At 43.4% G+C, this 17721-nt stretch overlaps 1 protein-coding gene across 4 annotated transcripts in view; it reads right to left on the bottom strand.

The window, feature by feature from the left end:
* Positions 1 to 3349: 3349 nt before the first annotated feature.
* The window catches only part of CLMP (CXADR like cell adhesion molecule), a 49369-nt gene continuing 34997 nt past the window's right edge, over positions 3350 to 17721 (bottom strand). For all 4 annotated transcript variants that reach the window (XM_074561294.1, XM_074561295.1, XM_074561293.1 and 1 more), the window contains exons 3-8: positions 12602 to 12759; positions 11706 to 11907; positions 10699 to 10863; positions 10201 to 10323; positions 8453 to 8594; positions 3350 to 7045 (exon numbers count right to left, since the gene is read on the bottom strand). In XM_074561294.1, the coding sequence (XP_074417395.1) occupies positions 6751 to 7045; positions 8453 to 8594; positions 10201 to 10323; positions 10699 to 10863; positions 11706 to 11907; positions 12602 to 12759 (1085 nt within the window). In that variant the 3' untranslated portion in view covers positions 3350 to 6750. The remainder of the gene's footprint in view (positions 7046 to 8452; positions 8595 to 10200; positions 10324 to 10698; positions 10864 to 11705; positions 11908 to 12601; positions 12760 to 17721) is intronic.

Genomic DNA, 17721 nt, shown 5'->3' with positions numbered 1-17721 from the left:
CGTGCCGACCGGAGGCTCGTTTGCATATTTCGCGCGCCAGGGGGGAAGGCGCCTCGGGGCGGGAACGACCAATCAGATCGCGGGGCTGACGGGTTGATTTGCATAGGGGGGGGCTGCGGGAAGGGAGCTGCTGGGCGGGGGGGCACAAAATGGCGGCGAGGGGGGCACAAAATGGCGGCGCCATGCGGGGCCCGGCTCAGAGGAACGATGTCCGATTAAACGCGATTGACAGCAGAATTAACGGCAGGGGGATCAAATCCATCCAGAAACAGAGTGTTTGGCTTGCCGGTGGGAAAGCTGGAGGTGCAGGGGGTCTGCCCTGGGGCACAGCCCTGGGAGATCGCCCTCTGCCCTGAGTGGAGTGACGGCATTTCGCATATTGATGCTCGTAACTCGTTGCCTAACGCTTCCTGAGGGCTTCCTACAGCGTTTTTGCTTGGGTAAATCTCCCTTGGTACGATAATTATACCAGCAGCTCTAATCCTTCGTGCTCTATTTAACAAGGCAAAAGGCAGTGTTCTCTGATGTCTCCCCACACCTCATTCTTGTCCAAGCAGAGGAAACCATGTTGTCTGCAGTGTTTCAGGGTGACATCGGCTTCTCCACAGAGCAGAATCCGGCCTCCGCAGCATCTCCAGTCCTGCTTTTTAATCCATCTTAAGTTTTTCTCGTCCACAATCGGTGCCAATGCACCAAGCTAAGGGACAAGGTGACACCCACGCGTCAGCGCTGCTCGCTGCCTGCTCTCAGCGTGGCTTCCTTCACTGGAAGGGAAATGGCAGGCTCTGAACGGTGGAAAACGGTGGCTGTTCGGCGTCCCTGGGGATCAAGCGGACAGATGGACGCCCGCAAACGTTCAGCTGGTCTCAGCGCCTCAGGCTGAAAGCTGATCAGAGGTCAGAAATCACGTCAGGTCAGGCTCTAGCAGGAGTGCTGTGAACTGCATCGAATGTTTACATGGCACAAAACACGGACTGGAAAAGTCACAGGGAGTTGCTAGGAGGATGGCTACACAAAACCTGTATCCTGTCCAGCCCCTGTGACACCACGTAGTGGGAAAAGGGCAGAAAACTTCTATAGCTGGGAGCAAGAACTGCATGAAAAAGCATCTCTTACTGCTGCCCACAGGCTTGGCCTTCGACAAACCCACTCCTGGTAGCTGCTTAAAAGCCCAATATTGGGAGGGGGCCACTAACAAATCTCTCTTTTCAGCCTTACTCCAATCAAATGGCTGTCCTCTGTGGTACCTTGCTGTGTGCATGCCTGCACCCTCAGACAGATAAGGTGTTAATGTCTCTCTCTTTCAAGCAATTTTGAGTGAGCTCTGCTAGGGAACAGTTACCCCAGATGAGCTGACAGCTGGTAACCCATTATCAGACCACTGTTGTGCAGATTCTCACTGCCACCTGCCACCAGGCTCCTGTGGCAGATGCTGTGGATGTGCTGACCCACGGGGCAGCACTTGTGCCAATCAAGTTTGTGGCTCCAGTTCTCGCTCTGCCATGCACAGGGCTGGAACCTGAACTGGGACCTTTGAGTGATGACAGAAGGTGTAGTTTGCAGTTGGAACTTGGGTGTACAAGGATAGAGACAGGAGGGGCAGCAGGAAAAGGAAAGGGGCTCCATATTGTTGAGCGCAAGCTGTCACTCTCCTTTGCCTTTAAAGATAAGGGCTGTCAGTACCGACCATCACCCCACAGCTGACCAGGAAGGGCATGCAGAGCACACTCCACCCTGTCCAGAGTACAGGCTGCTGGAGCTCTCGACTCCCAGGCTGCACAGGAGATGCTTCTCGGGCATGCAGCGCTAACTCGCACGGAACACATCACATACCAACTCTCACAGGAGCCGTGCCGTTAGCAAGGGATTGCCTTTGCTTTTTTTTTTTTTTTTGTTTGGTTCTGTTTTTTGTAAATCATGGGCAGAATTTCAGTAGGAGCTAAGAATAGCACTGCCTGCACCTTGAAATTAAACAGTGACATTTAGATGTGCAACCGTACTTCGCACAGCAGACTGATAGCAAGTGAAGGCAGCCTAAAGCAACAGTGAGTCAGTGCAGGGAGGAGGGCAGTTTGGCAAATGACTCATTTCATTAGAAATTGAAGGCTGTTAACATATTGGACAAAACTAGCTCATTTACTGTATATCAGAAAAATGAAGGCTCAGCAGGCTGGACAAGTATTCTGTGTGGAGTTTTTTCAAATGATGAATTCCAACATTATTTTTTGAAGCCAATTTAGTACATCAGAGATCAAGCACTGCTGCTCCTTCAAGCATTTAAAAAAGAATGTGAAGAGAGTGGAGATTATCAAAGAAGCACTCCCTATTCACAACAGCAGCATTTGTTATTTATACGACACTTGCAGCTGCACGCCCTGGTTGAAATTTGAAAATCATGCATTTCCAAGGCCATCCCTTTCCTTTCCCACCATGTTCTCCCCCTTCAGTGTGTCGGTACAAACTGATCCAGGTTAAAAATAACCCAAGATTCCTGATACTGTACAAAAGTATGCAATTGCACAACCCCTCTCAAAATGTGTATCACCTAATCATGATTTTGGATGTCATAAACTCAGGAGGGAGCCAGTAATAGCATTTCCTCATGAATCAGGGATAGACAGAAGGACACACCTATGAGACCACTGTGTTGTCATTGTGTTTTGTTTTAAATACTGTGTAATTATGTTGCAATTTTTACTCCCAGATTTCAGTAAAGAAGATTGCTGATGTTGGGAGACCTCCCTGCAAAACACCCTCGGGGAAAGAAGGCTGAAGCACTGCAGGATAAATCAACCACAGTTAATGTTTAGTTACCCTAAATTGCACCTACATCTCCCTGACTGGAGATTCCTGTTAGCTAGTTTGAAATGTTCATCTGCAGAGAGGATCTAAACTGTCTGAACGTGGCTCTTAGTTGTTCAAGGTTTCATCGTCGTCTCATGCCCAGTAGTTCAGGAGATGAACTGAAACATAGCAGGTGGTTCAGAAGCCAGGTCGTGGATGCAGGAGAGGGAGGGCAGTGTCACCAGAGGTTTGTATCTGTGCTGTGTCTGTGCTGGCACTATTTATCATATTAGGTTGAAGCATCTACATCCTCAGCCAAAATATCTCAGGTGAAATTGCTGCATGGGAGTCTAAGCACCATTTACTTCAATACAGCCAAGGTTTCGTATATTTCATACCATGTCACATAATTTATACTGAAAAAAAACCCCAAACAGTTTCCCCAAATATGCACATAGCCCTTGTTAGCTTAAAATGTATTTTTGACTCTGTACTTTTTTCCCTTGGATTTAGCTTGACAGCCATGTAACACATCATACCACAGAAGATGGAGCATTAGTGCAAGTTTAGTTGAGCTGTAGCGCTTCAGCTGCAGCACATTTATTTATAAAACAACCAACAAAAAAAAATTAAGAAATCATTGATTCAAAGGAATCAATAATAAATATTTGCTTTCCTCTGAGTTGTTCAGACACAGTACAAGTACACCAATTATAGCAGGTAGAAGAGATGTAAGCTTAGTTTAGCTGCTGAGAAACGTAAGAAAGCTACATAACATCGTATGCATTTAATCACACTAGTAATAACTGGTATATGACAGTAAATGCTTTAAGTACACTATTTTACAAAATAGAGTTTGGCTTATGGTTCATTTGCTTCCCTTGTACAACTCCTGATAGTATCATCTGGAGCTCAGAAAATGTCCCTTTGAAAATAAAACACCTTTGAAATGATCTCTTGTATTTCCTTTGAGTAATGAACATCTCCCTTTGGGCTTCATGCTAGCAACTGAAGTGCAAAATTGACTTTGTGTTCACCTGTGAGATCACTGATGTGTGGTCTGAAAAGCACCGCAGTGTGTCAGACTTTGTGATTTTAAATCAGCGTGGTGCCCACATTTTCTAACCAGGGCCACACATCATTGCATCTTTGTTCCATGGCAGGCGAGGGCCACAATGCTTTTTCTGACATGGTTTGTATACAGGGCAGTCTGCACGTGTCCGGACAGCGGGCATGCATATTGCCTGCTTTCCGAGAGGGCTAGAACAGGAATGATTACACACACCGGGCTTCAGCAATTGCTTCCGACTGACTTCTCTTCCCCAGGGTCCATAAACCTTTCATCCCATGCAATCAGACAGATAGCTCATGTGACAAGGAGTGACTTCTCTGCTCCAGGAGAGTTGGAGACCAGGAGAGGGGCTGCCCCAGCTGATCCGTCCTGCAGCCTCTTCCCGAAGGCCTCCAGGAAAGAGACTGCCAGGAGCTGGCTGGGCAAATTCTCCTAGCCAGCAGCAAGTGGCTTCTAGGCTGTAGAGAGAGCATCTTCCTCTTTGCTAATTGAAAGTCTGGCCTGTGACTCAAAGCTAACCTACAGCATTTGGTACTCAGACTGTAGCCAGCTCAACTGTTTGAACTGTTACCCTTATTTTGTGGTAGCAAGCTTCTGGCTGCTCAGGCATGTATTCTTTACTGAGAAAAGCATTCCTGTTTTTATATGCATAGAATAAGTATGCTCAGATGCAACACAGGTAACATTAAGCACAATAAGCAACCACAGAAGAAGCCACAAACTACTCTACCGGTCCTGCTCATGGTCTTTGGGACTTTCCCAGCTCTGGAGTGCGTAAAGCCTTCAGGGTCCAGGAAAAGAGCAACTGCGGAGCAATCACAGACGCTTAGAGCTGCTGCTTCCGAGCAGTGGCAGCCCCTACCAAATCCACCAAAACACAGCTGATCCAGGAATGTGCCTCTGGAGTAGCCAGGGAAACCGTCTAGGTAAAATGACACAGTATCCAACACCAGTAGCTGTCATGAAAGCAGAAGCTTATCAAACACCCAATAGCCAATGTTTCCTCTGTTTAAATCTGTGACTCGACACTGCTTTCCCTGCACAACAGATCAGTGCTTTGTCCTGCCAAGGGCAGCTAAGTTGACTCTGGGGTACACAGAGCAAGTGAAATTTTGATACATGTGATGTAAATAGGTGACTGCTCCTAGGAAAATTAGTTCTCACATAGTATAGGGCAAGTTTGAAAACTATTTCCCATAAGGAAGTAGCCCAGGCAGGCCTTGGCTTTGGTCAGAATGTCTAAGATCTCAAGCAAAGAAGCTAAAATTCCGTGTGTCAGTCAGAAAAGGAGGTTAATGACAGTCCCTGGAGTGAAAGAATTAATACATTTGTGGTTTTTCTGTGCTGATCCATCTCCTGTAGACTCATTCCATAAACTGGGAGAAAACCTTCCTTCCCTCAAATGGAAAAACCCCTTATTTTTTAAATAGAAAATCATTAGTCCAGGAATACAGGAATCTAGAACCTACAAGCTCAGTGTCTTCTGTGCAGCAGTGGTCAGTGTCCTTCACAGGAAAATATAAATGACAGGTCTGCCTCCAGAGGAAACCTGTCCCTATCTCCCATCGTTTCCTATTAGCCTTCAACTTGACATTTAAGACTTTCTATTCCTTGGAAATGTTTATTCTGGCTAATTTAATCACAGAAAATATTTGCTATGATTCCTGCAATTTTTTCAGGGTTGTGCTAAGGTTTAAGCCTCAACAATACCACATGGCACAGCATTTGGTGTAGAAATGGGACACCGCACACAAATATTTCCTAATGGGAGCAGCATTGTGCTTGTTTACCTGCCCCTGGTGGATTTTCCTCACTACATGCTCTGTCACTCTATCCTTCAGTCTTACCTGGATGCCTGAAGGTCAGCTCAAGAATGCTGTTTGTTCAGTCTTGAGAAGAACTCTCCATAAGGTTTCTACAGCATAGCTTACCCCAAAACTGGTGAATTCACAACCTGGCGATAGCAAAGATATCTTCCAAATGCTTTGTCCAGGCTTTTTGGTAGATTAGTGGCCCTCACTTTTTGAGGTACTGCCTTCATTTTGGATTCAGTGCCCAGTTCTCACCAGGCTAAGGCTCATTTGCCACAGGTACCACTCCAGTGGAGTTACTGTGGCTTTGCAGTGCTGACCGTAAAAGCAGAGTGAGGCTCCTGGCTGTATCACTCTGGGTGTATCATTACGTTTATTCCGGCAATTAAAGCACCTCTGTTTCCGTGCCATGGAGGGTCCTTTCTCTTTAGTAGAGAGATTAGTTCAGACACATGCCTTAATACTGCATCTCTTGGCCTTTTTGAGAGACCCTCTCCATTTCCACTTTAATTACAGCCTGCAAAAGTATTTCACTAGAAGACTGAATGCAGAAAAAGTGAAGTGTCTGTCAGTTCCCTTTGAGGTTGAACACCAGACTACCCTCAGCACAGAGTCTGCCTCAAAATTTTCAGATAAGACAATGCATCTTTGAGAAAGTTCTCCGAAACCAGTACAAGAGACTTCTCCCTCCCTACAAAACCTCTCTGGAATATTACGTGTCTTTATGTCTCTGTTGATCCCTTTTAAAAAATCCTGAGGTTTGGCTTCATTTCATTTGTACAGCACTCAGTTGTTGCCATTTTAAAATGCTCAGTGTTCCATTTCCAAAAAAAGATAATTTAAAAAGAAGGCTCCCTTTTCCCTCAAATGTATCTTTCTTAAAAAAAATATAATTCTGTATCAGAACCTCAGTGCTGGAAGATGTAAGAAAGAGTTGAATGGGAGGGCTTCTTGTGGTGTGAAAAATCACGAGTGATTAAAATTAAGCTGACCAGTAATATAACTAATCTAACAATTCCTATGTGACTGGTGGTACGTGAAGTGTTCCTGGACAGCAGAAGTCTCCAGACGGCTGGTGAGCAGTCACACAGTCTGGAACGCTCGGCTTTGGGCAGGCACCATGACCAGCGTCGCTCCCATTTTCATCAGATTATTGTAGTCAACTTTCTTTGGCTCAATTTCTTTTCCTTCCATCTCCCTCTGGCTGTACTGGGGAGGAGTTAGGTGGGGAGTAGCTTCCGTTGACAAAGTCCGTTGGCTGCGAGAGGCACTGTTGGCTGTCGACCTGGTTGAGGAGGAACCTGAACGCGAGCTCCTGGAACCAGAGGAAGAGGAACTGGGCTTGACAAGATGCGCCTTGGGTGCCTCTGCATCTTCTCTGCAATCAAACAGATGACAGGGCTCAAACACCACAAGAAGAGAAACGCTTATATGTTTTACCAGACTGAATTACTGCTGCAATAAGCAGTTGCTTATTGAAGCTGCAAATCACCAGGGCAGATCTGCCCAGCAGCTTGAGCAAGGTACAGAGTTTTCTGAATTCAGTGCTAAGTAACTTTGTGGACTGAACTCCTTATTGCTCTGCGGAGCTATTGCTCAAATGGATTGGATTTAGAATACATGCTGCACACGACTGCCTCTTTGAGGTCTGTGGAACGAATGCCAAGTGTCAGTACAAACAGTTCAGATAGAACTGTCTGCTCTATAATCCTTAGTCATAATGATAAATCACCTGAACGGGACTAGCTGAGACCAGTTCTTCTAGTTAAAAAAACAAACGTGGGTAGTGAAAGTGCAAGAACTGGACCCACAGAAAGAGAAGAGGTAACAGTCTTGTGTGAAAAAGTGATACAGGAGGCTGAAGCTCAGACTAAAAATAAAGAGGTGTGCAAGATTTGAAAGTAAAGGGAAGGAAGAAATCAGCAGAGGCTACCTTCATGCTGGCAACCTGACCACTAGGCACAGTAATCAGCTGCTGAATGGATTACAGAGATGCCTAAGGGTACAGAGATGTCATATGAGGGCAGGCAGTCTTTTACAAATAGAACTAAAAGGATGGAACAAGGCAAGGGGTTTCTTCAAGGGCAGGAGCAGCTAAAACTCATTCCTGGAAATAGGTTTTTCCAGTGCTTTCCTTCCTGAGAAGTTTAGGCTTGATTGGCTAGAGACCAATCTCTGCTTAGGGGAGTCAAGTGGCAGACCTCACACGCATGTAACAGATGAGTTCAAAGAACATGCGTCAGCATTCTCCGTACACCCGCTCAGGGCGAGGCTTCTCAACTCTGCACACAGCAGCTCAGGGGATTTCTCACCCTGAGCTAAATCCAGAAGCGCAGTTGTTTAAAAGACTCAAGAAAGACTGTGGGAACCTCTCTGCCTCGTAGCATTCCCAACAGAAATTGCAATTGAAAAACAAACAAAAAAACCCAAACCCCAAACCTCTCAGAACCACAGTGGACAAGTGGGTTGAATTTAGTACTGGAGAGGATTATGCTTTGCTTTAAAAATGCTGAAATTGCCAGCCTCAAGAGCATACCTGAGTTGTATGCTAATTTGTCTGGGGGGAAAAAAGGCACTTTGATCTATCTAATTTTATGGAAAGTGTTCACAAAGATGATTCTCAGACTCAATAAACTTGTCAGTGTTCTTTCAGGGAGACTTTAAAAGCTTTTTAGAACAACTTTTTAAGACACTTATACCTAGGTTACTTAAAACTGTAGTGAAAAGATGTGTGAAACTGAAAGAAGGGAGGGTAAGAGGTGGAGGATTAAACAAAAGGCGTTACCGGATTTCATTTGGTGCCTCCTCTTCCTCGTATCTCTTCTTTTCTTTCCTCCTTATTGTCAGCCTCACCACCAGAAAAAGGAGGGAAAGTCCCACCACCACGCCACAAACCGCTCCAGCGATCATGCTGATATTTTGTGCATCTGTTGTCCAGAAAACAAATGTGTTAGTCAGTAAACTCTCACTAGGGTTGTATGGTCAGATTCTAGTCCACGCTACAACTTATAGCACCATGTATAAATCAGAACAGAACGTATTAGTCTACTTACTTAGGCGTGTCTCCACACAGAAGTTGAACCAGTTTATCTTCAGGCATTGTTTCTAAACCTGAGCTAACAGTGAGTAAAGTATTCACTCCTGGAAGGGTGGGATCAGAAGTGCTATGCCTTCAGCTATGGGTCAGAATTAGAATGAGGAGAAAAAATCCTCTCCCAAGAGCACAGAACCTCAGAAAGTAGAGGCAGACAGGACAATGCACACACGAAACAAAGCACCAAACAGTTTCCCACAGGCAGAAGAGTGTTTGAACTATGAATATTTCCCCATGAGGTTTTTTTTCCCCTTCAACTCACCCTGAAATTATTACAATCCACTTGCAGAATGAATTATTCAATTGGGGAAAAAAGTGACCTGAGGCGGGTAGAGAGGAAAGAGGAAAGAAGGCCGTACTGTGCAGATGCAAGGCATTTTTCATCCAAAATAACAAAGCCAATGAGAGCACTCTGCCTAGTGTATATGGTGCCTTAGCTGATACTTTATGACAACTTCTTGTGATAAGAGTGGTTACGTTGGGTTTGGCTGAAAGTTGTTTCCTTAAGGCTCGTCCCTATGGAGGGTTTAGCAAACCAAAGTGAGGTCTGAAACCAATTCAGTTCAATTGGCATAAAAGCTTCCTGGATGCTTTTACTTCAGATGCCTGAGGCAAACAGGTTTTCCTTGCTACATGACCATATTCCAGTTATTTCAGGCCTGGTTGGGTAGAAAAATTCCAAAGCTATGGAATCTCCACAGAAGCGACTTTGCTGTTAGCAGCCTTTTGTCACAGCAGATCCAGCTCCTGCTGATCTCCCCTGAGAGCTGCTCATAAATACCTGCTAAAATGTATTGTTTGGATTTGTCCTCAATGCTGGTGCTAAACGACGCCCTTTTCCTTGCACGCATATGCAAAGACGCAGATACCCAGACAGGCACACACCCTTGGTGGGGTTAATCAGGTATGACATTGATTTTAATCTCTGTTCAGGCAGAATTTATTAAACCTGGATTAAAACCAAACTGTGTCAGAAGTTGCTTTTTATTCTACGCTTCATGTCAAAATCAGCCTTTCCAGCTGCCTTTACATAGTTTAGTGTCTCATATACAAGAGATAAGTAATTTGGAATGATGGACTATCCACACGAAGATTTTATACTTGAGAGTAATCTCAGGCAATCCCTCCAGACAGAAGTACCTCGAAAGATGGAGACTCTGGAACCTCTGACTTGCTGGGGTTTTTTACCTCGTGTTTCATTAGTGATTCTCAAAATCAAAATAGACCAAAACATCAGAGCCCAAATGATGTATTTACCACTTTAGGTTATACAGAGGACTGCAGTGCAAACTGTAAGTGCAATAAATAAGAACTACTTCATGTGACTTGTGTATGAAAGGGCAAAGGTGTGGCAGAGAGTTTACCAGTCGACATGGGGCAGCTGTGAAGCTGCGCTGCTCCTATCGCGGTGCCAATACTAGTTATGTGCCAATACTTACGCTGGACTGTCACCTGAACAACACAGCTTTCTTGTCCAGCCTCGTTGGTGGCAATGCATTGGTACAACCCTGTGCTCATCTGTGTAAGATTCTTCAGTAGGACTTGCCCGGGATTAGAAATGTCTGAAACAGGAAAAACAACATTGGGATTAATCAGAAGAAGATGAAGAAACCTTAACAGCGGATAAGACACAGAAGCACAAATTGAACTTCTGGATCAAATCACTTCTTGAACAATCAATGATGCCTCAGAAAAGATAATTTGTCAACCTTCAGTAAAACACTAAACAAGCTCCTCATACACTTCCCTGTTCAGGGTGAAGCACGCTAAAACGTCCAGCTGCAGCAGTGAGAGGTACTGTTACACCATTGCTATCACTGCCACCAAGTGATCCCCGTTTAAAAAGCAGGCACGTGACTGTACATGTGCATGTACTCATGGGCAGTTATCTGTCTTTGAGTGTTCTGAGAGCTCTAAGAGGAAATGACCTGACTTACTGACTCTTGATGTAGGCGGGAGATGTTCAGCTCTGTCTTCCTCATTTATGCGCTGCCATCGGTAGGAGATAGGTGCAGTGCCAGAAGCAGATCGGCACTGCAAGGACAGTTCCTTTCCTTCCAACAGCTCCCCTTCTAGCCAGCATTTGGGCTTGGAAGGTTTTTCTAGGACAAACAGAAGACAGGCCATGCAAATGCAGCAGACTATTTTCTTGGTGGAAAACCCTTTCTTTGGCAAAGTGCATAATTTAAGCAGCTTCCCAGAGCTGCCTTCTCTGGAATGCATTAAGGAATTACACCAGTGATGTTTGTTAGGGGACTTTAGCTGCAACTGTGTACAACTTCATAGTCTAAAAAGTGGAGCTGGCTGGCTCAGACATAGAAATGACACATTACAATACCCTGGGGCAGTTTGCCTCATGGGTACTCACATCAGTGGAGCTGTATTGCTGCGTTCCTCTTCCAGATGCTATTTAGAGAACATCCTTTCCCTCCCCCTACTTCTCCATTTCTTCCTTCTCTCCACAGCATCTGGCAGGCCACAGCAATTCTTCCACAGGATGATAGTATAACATGCCAAAAGCCAACCAATAAACTGAAATCAGGGAAGAGAAATGCTAACCTCGGCAGATTATTTGTCACCTCCACTGACTTGGAACAGTTTGGGGTCCTGGGACATGAACCCAGAGTCCTCAGCAGGAGATCTGGAAAGGGTTATTGCCAGCTAAGCTAGAATATCAGTCTAGTTTGTGTGATGAGATCATAGAGATAATTTGGAAAGAATGGTTCATATGATTTTGCAAGTGATTATAATTACCTCAAAACAGTTCTTTAGGCTCTTGCTGTGTCCTGTCCTTTGCCAAAAAATGCAAAGGCAGATACAGAATTGGACAGTGAAACCTGATGATGAGATGTCTTTGTATTTATACCCTGCTGAAATAAATCTCTCTCCAGGAAATGAGTCTAGTGATTTTTTTTTCTTTGTAAGAACAATAAAATGACCTTACCTACAACCTTCAGGGTGATGCGAGCCCATTCGTACTGCCCAGCATTTTTAACCTTACATATGTACTTCCCCGCATCACTGGACTGCAGGGATATGATTTGTAAGGATGCATCTCCAGCAAGGAAGTTGGATGTGAAGGAAACGCGCCCCTTCTGTTCCTCATTCAGGTCATCATAAACACGGCCTCCAGAGTAGGTGATCACCTGAGGAGTAGAGACGGTCACTCATCAGCTCATCAGTTGTAATTGACTTTCACACAGAACAACAAATCAAAGCATAAGGTTCTGCATGGTTAAGTGACTTGACAAGGGTCACACAGAAAACCTGTGGCAGGCTGGAAAAACTAAACCTGGATTTTCGAGTCTGAGACTGACACATAAACTGCACTTATGCTAGAGATTTTTACTGGAGCGTTTATACTAGTGTCAAAATAGACATCGTCTTATGCAGTAATACATAAAAACGATCTTGGCTAGCTTTGGCTAGCTAATTTACGTTACTGCATAAGACCTGATTTTTCTCAGTACTGAACTCCTATATTTTTTCCTGAAACCAAGGTTTCAAAAACTGGGCCTGCGAAACCCAAGGTGATTTTTGAAAACCTGAAAGGCAATTCTGAAGTTTATCCAATGATGACTGATTAAATAACAGTGTTAGTTTAAAGAAAACTCGATTGTAATACAACCTGTTCCAATACAGCATGTGTGTGTATCGAATAACTTTTGTATGTTATAAATCTCTCTATATAAATCAGCTGTGTTTTCTACACACTGCTTACTTCATCAGAACAACTTGCAAAGATCATCACAGAAGCCTCTTTACATCAATGGCTGTTGCTGACGTCAACATAGAAATAAGATGATTTTCTCAGCAGATACTAATAATGGCTGAACTTACCGCCTTTTGTACTGTTTCCGAAATGTGCAGCAGCCACTCAATATCCAGGCTCCCTTGCTCCAGGAGGCCCAGGCGGTGGTGACAGGGCAAAGTCACGTTTTCTTCAGCCACTCTCTTAAATTCAGTCTGAGCCTCGGACAACCAAACAGAACAGGAAGCTGAAAGACAAACACCGGTGATCAGGATTAAGGATGCATCTCTGCACTGACAAGCGTTGCTAGCTTAGGTTTTGCTGGGTTCTTCCTCATTTGCTTCACAGCATCAAAGAAAACCCAGCAGTTTGGCTTCCTGGACAGATTGCAGCTGATTGAAGGGGACATCTAGACATACATGGGCAGTTAGTTTCACACTAATATTTAAGCATGAACAACAGATGGCTTCACACTCCAAAGCTGTCTTTACTAAAGTTGCGCCCACATCCTCAATGCGCTCAAAATTTCAGATAACCTCCTGGGTTTTGCCTTCGCCTTTTATGACCTTAATTCATAAGTAGTATTTCCACCCAGACGACCTTCAGAGCCTATCGCTTTATTCCTATGTCAGTCTAACAAGGCTTAGAGTCTCTTCCTTAACACTGGATAATGTTTGTTGCGTGCATTTCAGCACTGGAAATAAGAGACCAGCCTGGGAACAAGAGGGTTAGCCCTAAAAAAAGGCACGGTACAAGTAGGCTAGCGAAGTGTCTTTGAATAGCATTGTAAAAAAAAAAAATTTAAAAGGATTTAAAAAATCATTTAAAAAAATAAGAAATTGCCAAGCTGAACCACTAGAGGGAAGCAGAGCCTTTTAAAACTTAGCCAGTAAAACTCAAAACACGCATGTTAACTCCCTAAAACCTGGACTAGAAGACGGTGCACCGCAGAAAAACATGATGTTCAACCAGCACTGCGTTAGTCACCGTGAAACTCGCACTTTCTTTCCGAGTTTCCTTCTATCCTTTGCATCCCTGCTAAAACTGAACAAAATCGGGGTCGATTCTTGGTTTTGCCCATCTCCAACTTTTGATAACACAGGGACTCACCATGCTAAGTTCAAATTCAATTAAAACTGACCCAAAAGATCAGAGGTACAGAATATTATAAGCATTTAGGTCAGGGACCCCTGCCTATGTCTGCTGTGACACCAAATAAAAAAATTTCCGTCCAAGTTTCCATGGGGATTTCTGGGACACAAATACCATCTGCTTTTTGTGTATGAATCTTCAGATAGCAGTTGGGTTGTTTGTAAGTTTTTGCTGTGCAAGAAGAAAGCCTAAAAGCATTTTTTTTCCCTGTGAAATGAAGTGAGATGACATATCTTGCTTCTTAGACCAATTATCGTGAAACTGATGAAAACTGTGAGAGCTGGCAGGACTACGAAGTCACATCTGTGATGGAACACACGATCCTGTGATCACACAGCAAGATTACTGGCAAAAGCCTAAGAAGCTTTAGTTACATAGGCTAAATTTGTTCCTCTACTTGTATTTAAACAGTGGAACTTTAACTTTTCCTTTAAGTGAAAACAAAAAAAAGCCAGGAAAAATTATGTCCAGCATGACACATTCCTCAGCTCGTTCTGTATCTTCAGGACCAACCCCGGCTTTAGAAAATTCATTATGTTCCTGCTCCCATTCTGAGATCGGCCTCTGAGTTTTTAACATTACCATTCCTCAGCTCCTGAGCTTCTGATATTCAATCAACAATTGCCAACCACTTCTATAAAAGGTATCATCTGTGATGTGTGTTTTAAGACCAGTGGAGTCTTGCAAAGGATCTCTGCGGGAATCAGTGAGAGAGAAAGCTCCTTTTCAGGCACATTAGCTGCTTTCTTTAAAGGGAAAATTAATCCAGTTTATCACTGGATTCACTAGTCTCAAAGCTCCATCTGCCAAATACAATTATTCATTCTGCCTAAGATGAACGCCTGCTTTCTCCTGCAGCCCACATTGCTGCGGGCTGCCTTCATTAACACGCTGACACTCGCTAGATAACTGATCAATAAGTTTAATTTAAGCACTACAGTAGTGAGCATTCACATAACATTTGCAACATTTTTGAAGTCCTGTGCCAGCGGAACACTGAGGTTTTGCGCACACCTCACAGGGTATTGTACATTTTAAAAAGCAGTTTTACATTAAAAGTTTGATCAGAATTATAAATCACCTTTTGAGGGAGTATAACAAGCATCTTTTTCCTTCCCCTCTGTCTCAGACAGACTGTTTTTAAGAGAGGTCATGTTTCGGTTTGCTCTTGTTGCCCCCAACAAACATGTTCTGGATTTGAGTAAGGGCCCAGTGCCTACAAGCTGATTTTCTAAATGGGAGTAAGATCAGGGAGACATCAACTGCAAATTCCTAAAGCACCTTTTGTTTTTTCAAAGGTACACACAATCAAGAGATAATCTGGAGCTGATTCACTGTTGAACCGATAACCAGGCTGTCACGCACCACGTATTTTTCCATAAGATGTCTGTCTTATTTAAAAAAAAAAAACACCAAAATAATTTGACCCTTTAGTCCGTTAGTTCTTTAATAATGCCCACAAACCCACAAGGATGTCTAAATTTTGCAGGTGTTCTAGATGAAATCCTCACTTTATTTTCTTTCCAGTCACCTGTACAAACTCAGAAGGAAGCTCAAAACACAGCTTCACAGAAGTACCCAACAGAGGGTGCCAGTTATGGAAATTACCCGTACAAAATCCAAAGAGAGCTTAATGTGAACAAACCTCATGCCTTTCAGTAGTTTGGTGGGGTCTCAGTGTACGCAAGCAGTGATGAAAGCGAAATTTACCTTCAGATGTGTGCTAGAATTTACAATATATGTCTTAGAAAGAAAAAGGAACTAGAGAACATATCCAAGGCACCTGTAGGTTACTTTAAGTGCTTTATTACTCAACAAAGAATAAACGCCCTCTGAAGTTCTCTTGTATTCATGTAGATGAGACCTACCAAGAGCAGGTCAAAGAAATGAGATTGTGATGATGGTGCTTTTAGCATTTATTTTTTCCCCTCTGCTCAGTTGAAGTTTAATTCAAATGAGTACTAAAAGAGAGTGCCTGCTTATGGACAACGCTTACAGCAGCAAACTCCTCCATACACTGGTCAGTTTACAAAAGCTCCCAGCAAGCATTTTTGTTCTGCTGGTTCCCAGCTGGCTCCATACCTTTCCCCCTGGAAGAGCTCCGCAGCCACAGGAGGGCAGTCTACCCAGAGTGACACCTTAAGGGCTGGCTCCAGCAGACAATAGATGATTTTCCCAGAAGTCGGATCCAAAAGTCTTGTAACACCACATATATGCAGGCTCCACAGTTCTTGCCCAAAAAACCTCTTCCCTTTCCACATCCTGCCTGCAGCCCTTTATGCTGCAAAGGGCAATTCGGGAATTGCTTCTTCCAGCTTTACTCAGGCCTTACTCAGCCCATGTCCCATGACTTTCAGAGGGAGGTTGGTTTGTTTTTCCTGTGGAGCATCAACCCTAAAGTTTATTGTGACTGCAACATTTTGAAAGCATTGGCCCTGGGCCTGAAAAAAGCCTTGGGTGCAGCGCCAGGCTTGCTGACACACCACAGGCAACGCAATGTTCTGCATTTCAGGGGGAGGAGACCATTGTAATGTTTAAATCTTTGCTCTATTGTTCAGAAGACAATAACTCACCCAACACCCGGCAGACAAGGGAGAAATATGATTGTCTTTCATCACTCACTGATGTTTTAAGTATTCAAGAAATACAGAGCAACAAATATTTTAAACAATAGCAAAGCTGGCGCACCTAAAGAGGCAGTACCCAAACAGCACAAGCACAGATTTACCAGAGAAAGGGCACAGACTGTAGGCCAGGGCACACAAAGGGATTTTTAACCCTGTCAATAACAAGCCATTCTGCCTTGCATGCATAGCAGACTTTAAAGAAAAAAAAAACCACATGGACAGTATCCTACATATTTCACATGCAGAGACGTCAGTCTTAAAGCATTTCCTAGAACTCATTTCAATACTTAAAGGACTACCGATTTTGAACGTATCACATATAAGATGGTCTGAATTGCAGAAAAGTCGGCACTTCAAACCATGTTTAGAGGGATGGAACCATCCCCTGTGCATTGCAGCAACTGCTGAGCAAATTGGGACTGTGTATTTGGCCTTAGCACAGATTATGACCACCCAAACTAGTGTTTTCATGTCTGCATCCTTAACATGATCACACATGCTTTTGTATACATGCTATTATGAAGCTCAGTTTATTTTCAAGCCCATCCAATAACAAGTATATGTATATACACAAACACATATATCAACAAAATCAAACACACATCTGCAAAGCACATAAATATACAAGCAGAATCATGGCAAAAATGAATGTTTCACTGACATTTTTATTTGTAGGCAAATTCATGTGCTAAAAGCTAAAGAGCTTCCAGATTTAAATCTTTCATTAGGTTCAGAATAAGGCTTGAATTAGGGAGCAACACTAAATATAGATTATACTTCTAAAAAAGTAATAAGTTGTGCTATATCACTTAACTGCTAGAATTAGGAGGAACAGCCTAGAAAAAGACTCAGAGAATCAAGATAAAAGAAATCCATAATGATGCTTTGTAAACTTGCCTCAAATCAAGTTCATTTAAGATGTGAATATCCAAAATGGATGTGGAAAAATTTCAGTTGCTCCAGGAACTTCTATGAAGTTTCTTCAGCTACACTTTCTATAATTTATTTTGGCTTTTTTTATCAAGGATGACATTTGCAACAGACTATTCCAAGATGCTGATGTCCATGGAGGAACAGAAATGCAACCTGTAATTCTCCTGCAACTCAAGACATCCTGTACTATCACTTGAGTGAAGCGACTCAGGAAGCAAGTGACTCAAATCTGCTGCTGAGGAAAACTTTCTTCAATACAACAGCAAAAGAAGGAATTACAGTAGTATCTACACACAGTTTATAACACTGTCTGGACAATTTCCATTTCACCTGTCACAGGTGCTCTGTCTGCTTTCATTCATTAATATCAAAATGTTTCCCAGATGAAAGTGTGACAGGAACAGTGAAAGACCTCTGTTGTCAAGGTTCATCACATCCTTTCTGAAAGAACAGTCCCCTACAGACAAATTTTCTCAAGTGTAACCAATAACTTTGTG

This window comes from Larus michahellis, chromosome 17 (assembly GCF_964199755.1).
Source record: "Larus michahellis chromosome 17, bLarMic1.1, whole genome shotgun sequence".
NCBI classification, from domain to species: domain Eukaryota; kingdom Metazoa; phylum Chordata; class Aves; order Charadriiformes; family Laridae; genus Larus; species Larus michahellis.
Note: the sequence above shows the minus strand (reverse complement) of the source record. Positions and strands in the feature narration are given on the sequence as shown.